Source organism: Diaphorina citri, unplaced genomic scaffold (assembly GCF_000475195.1).
Source record: "Diaphorina citri unplaced genomic scaffold, Diaci psyllid genome assembly version 1.1 scaffold782, whole genome shotgun sequence".
NCBI lineage: Eukaryota > Metazoa > Arthropoda > Insecta > Hemiptera > Psyllidae > Diaphorina > Diaphorina citri.
Window position 1 is genome coordinate 79,582 of NW_007378215.1, and position 5,177 is coordinate 84,758.

Sequence of the window (5,177 nt, forward strand, 5' to 3'; positions counted from 1 at the left end):
CAGTTGAAGATTGTGTTGGAGATTGTGCGGAAGGCATTTGTTGCCTTGTCATACTCATTTATTTTTGTTGTTGCTGTTGTGTTTGTATAGGAGTGGGCTTAATCACAAATTTCTTCAATTTATTTAGGCGGAGAAAGAGAAGGGATAAGAAACGGTCCAGACACACTGGACGAATATTGACACTCCTGGGGTCTCGAGTGAACAGCAAAAAGTTACTGGACCACCTGTGTTATCCACAACTGGATAGCTGTGGATACGATCTTTTTATGCCTTTATTAGGCCAATCAAACTTGCCACAAAGAAAGAACCCTAACTTAAAGTTGTGGCGTGGGAGGCTGTATTATGTTTTTATTATGTTTAGTGCTCCACATTCTTCAAGTATAAATTTTGCTTAAAAGTGTAGTGGGCCAGCCTAGTTAGCTTAGTTGGTAGTGTTTCTGCCTTGTAAGCGCTAGGCCGCGGGTTCGATTCCCGCCCGGGGCGGATTTTATCCTGATGGGATAATGTTCGTTCTCGGAGTGGATTGTAAGGCGAAAATTTATTGGCCGCAATTTATTTTATTACCATTTCCTTCTTTCTTTTTTCTTCGTTCCTCCTCGTTTTCTCCCTTTCCCATTTCCTTTTGTTTCAATTCATCTTCCTTCTTTTCTCATTTCTTCGCCCTTCTTTTCTTTCCGATTCCTTGTTTCCCCTTTGTTTACTTCTTGTTTCAGTTGATCTTCCTTCTTTTCTCATTTCTTCGCCCTTCTTTTCTTTCAGATTCCTTGTTTCCCCTTTGTTTACTTTGATTTGTAGGTACTTTTTAACTTTTGATTTCTTTGCTTTATATTCTCCCATATTTCATTAATCTTTGTAAGTTTCCCATTTTTTCTTTTTCCTAGTATTTGTTGCTATTATCGAACTAGAGTTGCATAAGTATAAATACAATTCTTCATTAGTTGTTGCGTCGATGGCTTCTTTTATGTTGTGTGTGTGGAACAAAATGTTGAGGGTTACAATACGAGTAGTCCACGGTATATCAACCTATTATAACGTAGCATACCGCTGTACCGGTGTACCCATTCTCACACTCCTCGATTTCTAACGAAATTATTATATCATGGCAAGAAAACGCCTTTTCAAAATTTATAAAATTCCTTCGTGCCATGTTTATACGCTTGTCCCATATTTTTGCTCCACAACTCCACATACAATGTTCACCCCCTACCTCCCACCTCCTCTACCCCAGACCAATTTACCTTTCCTCTCTCTGCACCCTTTATTCTAAATTTCGTTCTTAGTTTTATTTTATAATTAATAACGGAATAATTTGATTCACTCCGTCTCTGTACAAGTATATGAACATTTTTAATTAAATTTTCTTTTGTTCCAAACAAAAACAAAGACGAAAACGTAAAAGTAGAGAGAGAGAATCGAGCGGGAAAACGGAGTAAAATGACAGATTTTTTAAGGTAGAAAAAAGTAATTTCGACATAAATTTCTGGTGAGTGGAATAATAAAAGTGTTGAGTTTCCACTTGTTGTAGTCCTACTTGTGTCGCTCATTTCATTATTATTATTATTACCATGCAACTCATGCAAGTTGCAAGATATAAAGTACCAGGAACTGGACTACTCGTACAGTGCTTTGGAAAATTAGTGCAGCTTTGAATTAATTCGCGAAAATCCCTGGTATTTTTAAACCAATGCAATATGCAATCCTTCAGAAAAGACGATCTTTCCTAAAAATCTCAAACAAAAATTTGGTGGTAGATCTTCAAAAATTTCTATTATTTATTTATATCTTGTATTTGAGGCAAATGAATTCTGCTGCTGGTGAATTGGTGATGTAATCTTTCCTCGTTTCTCTTTCAATTTTCTCCTTGAATTGATTTGAGAATTTTGAGATCAAAAACAAGTTAAGGAATCCAGCTTTGTACGAAATAAGATGACTACACAATTTATTGAAAAAGCCTCCCTCATCCCCAGTCCCTACAAAGTCTTAATTCACATATCAGCCTCCAGTGTTTCCTGTCAAGATTGTAATGTATGCTGATTGCTGATTGAAAGACCGCAGGCATTTTGTCTTATTTCCCATCTTCTCCGCTGAGCACTGACATACTGATCTGCTGAAGTTCTAGGTAGTATCTCATTTGTTTTATAGGGTGACTTCAGCATCTGAATAAAACTACTATCAATATTTCAAGCTGGTTTCCGTAAAAATTTCTGTGAAAACTAGTCGGAAGAACTGGGCTAGTGCATCCTATTTCCTTGTCTTATCAACAGTGTGTTGTGTTGACCGTTTTGGCCAATTCTTGGTACCACTCTTACAGGCCATATAGCCGAATATACCGTCTTTGTAGTGCAATAATGCAATTTTATGTCAAGGAAAGAACAAGGAACGGTTCGTAAAATCAAAACCAACTGTGTTTATGAAAGCGTTCAATGAACATTGTGTAAAATTCGCCATGAATTATTGGTTGTTGAGAATGTGACCTATGTAGGCACCTCCTGCGAGCTTGGTGAATTTTCCAAGATAAGAAACTTGAAGCAAAGCACTTGAAATACTTAATATACCTAGCTCTGAATTTCGTCTGTGTAAAATTCGCCATGAATTATTGGTTGTTGAGAATGTGACCTATGTAGGTACCTCCTGCGAGCTTGGTGAATTTTCCAAGATAAGAAACTTGAAGCAAAGCACTTGAAATACTTAATATACCTAGCTCTGAATTTCGTTCTCCATTATGAAGTGCTTTGTCAACAGATAATAATATAAGATGAGAGCAGTGTACAGTACCTATGCACTTCAAGCTATAGTGCATCTTCTCTCAATACTCTGTATTTGCATTGGGCTTGTTTGCAGGCATTTTGTTAACCGAAAAATAGGTTAGCCTTGGTTATTAATAAGAAAAGCTTTATTAGAAGCAGAACCAATATTCTTCAGACAGAAGATAAGTCGACCATTATGGCCACAGATTAAATTTTATTATCCTTTCAACATAATTCTCAATTATACACACCCCCAAAATTTTGGTGTAACGTGGTATAAAACTTCAAAGTTCAAATGGATTCAGTTGAAGATTGTGTTGGAGATTGTGCGGAAGGCATTTGTTGCCTTGTCATACTCATTTATTTTTGTTGTTGCTGTTGTGTTTGTATAGGAGTGGGCTTAATCACAAATTTCTTCAATTTATTTAGGCGGAGAAAGAGAAGGGATAAGAAACGGTCCAGACAGAAATGGTTTGATGATCATACTTCTTCCGTTCGAGGCAATAGCATGTTTGACAAAGACGGAATTGTCACCGGATATTTGTTGGTCAATTTTGTAGAAACGAATGTGACGAAAGCAAAGACTGATATGAGGAACGACAGCTTGCTACCAGAATACCCATTTCATGGAGAATTGTCAACTTGGAATAATAATATTACACACAGAACATCAGTTAGACCAGCCAATTGCAGTGATATTTCAGTAACTTTAAATAATATGTCGTCGATTGTAGGAAATAGCTTAATTACTTAATAGAAAATGCCGATTTTGCTTCAAATCAATTTCTATGAATTGTTCTCACGTCAAAGAACATGGGTTGGAATAATAATATTACACACAGAACATCAGTTAGATCAGCCAATTGCAGTGATATTTCAGTAACTTTAAATAATATGTCGTCGACTGTAGGAAATAGCTTAATTACTTAATAGAAAATGCCGATTTTGCTTCAAATCAATTTCTATGAATTGTTCTCACGTCAAAGAACATGGATGATAGTGTACCTGACTATGATGTTGATGAATGGATGGAAGGATTGGGAGCTGCTTTACCCGGGTTTCTGACATTTTGCTGCCTTCTATGTAGTTGTATATATTTTTTAGTAGAAGATTTATTCTTTGGAAGAAGATGGAGACCTCACCCTCACAACAGAAGGAGAACAACCAGGAGATGGAGACCAACGAAGAAACCCACAAGAAAACCAAGAATTAGAATGGAAGAAGTCGATGATATCACCTGGATTGATAATAATGACATTGTTGATTTAGACAATATCATGGATAATGATGACAAATTTATAAACGACACCTATGAAACCTTGACGGATCCACTGTTGGTCAGTTTGAACCCTAGGACAGGTAGTGACCTGGGAAAAATGTTACCAGAATATACAATCAATGGAAATTTGTCCATTGGGAGTTATAATGTGTCTAATAACATTTTGGTTTGAATCTTGCAATATTTACTCTCTTGACCAATCAGAACTATCAGAAGTTGGTTGACCAATAAGTTTTGTTTTTTCTTCAATAGAAAGTAAAAAGAGATGATCAATTTCAAGTTTTGAAGTGGAGAAACTGATACGAACGAATTTACTAATGAAAATTTGTATTAAATATAGAAAATAGAAAGTAAAAAGAGATGATCAATTTCAAGTTTTGAAGTGGAGAAACTGATACGAACGAATTTACTAATGAAAATTTGTATTAAAGCAATAATGAAGAAATGGAGACAACCTTTATTGACCGTAGAAAAATGAAGCATAATATTCTGATGGACATTTCTGTCAATATAATATATGCCAAGATTAGAATGAAGAGTTAGGACAGGATAGCCTAGATAGAACAAGAACCCTAAAGTTATCCTCGTAAAAGAGATTAGCTCGAGTCTTTATTTAAAATCATAATTGAGGAAACAAGATAAGGACTGTCCGCCATAAAACTTAAAGGCATAATCAAGAAGTGGGAGTGGAAATGGAAGGAGGGGTCGATTGAGTAGCTTTTATTACTTTTGTGTTTACTTTGGACTTGAGGCAGTAAATTAGTAAATCGGATTAGAAGATATTAATAAGATTTATCAAAGGCACGTAGCTATATAAGGGTTAATCCGTACACCCTAGCGGCTTTTACATCATCAAGGTTCCCTTGGTGTTCAAAAATTTCCATGAAACAATCAGAAGCTTAATTGTAGCCTCAGGATGATAAAAAAAGCCATTCTTCCGATGGAGATTTGGGCTAAGACAAAATAGGAGATATATCACGTACCTATCTCCCCATTTGAAGCAATTTTCATTTCGATTTTATGGCAGAATTCGCAGAAATTCAGGGTTTTACCTTTAGATATATTTCGATTTGTGCCTTTGATAAATAGCATTTCGATTTGATAACATCTCGAGAGAGTAAAAATTATTGTAGTTCCCTTTGATAAATAGG

General features: G+C 35.8%; 1 protein-coding gene across 1 annotated transcript; it reads left to right on the forward strand.

Annotated features, from left to right (window-relative positions):
- Positions 1-2,911: 2,911 nt before the first annotated feature.
- Positions 2,912-4,350, forward strand: LOC103512019. The gene is made up of 2 exons (XM_008476774.2): positions 2,912-3,560; positions 3,737-4,350. Exon 2 carries the CDS (start codon positions 3,737-3,739, stop codon positions 4,196-4,198), a length of 462 nt encoding a protein of 153 aa, XP_008474996.1. The 5' UTR covers positions 2,912-3,560; the 3' UTR covers positions 4,199-4,350.
- The last annotated feature ends 827 nt before the right edge of the window (positions 4,351-5,177 follow it).

What these genes read in the sequence shown, in the direction of transcription:
- LOC103512019 (XM_008476774.2), top strand. Translation starts at nt 3,737, where the DNA reads ATGGATGATAGTGTACCTGACTATGATGTTGATGAATGGATGGAAGGA.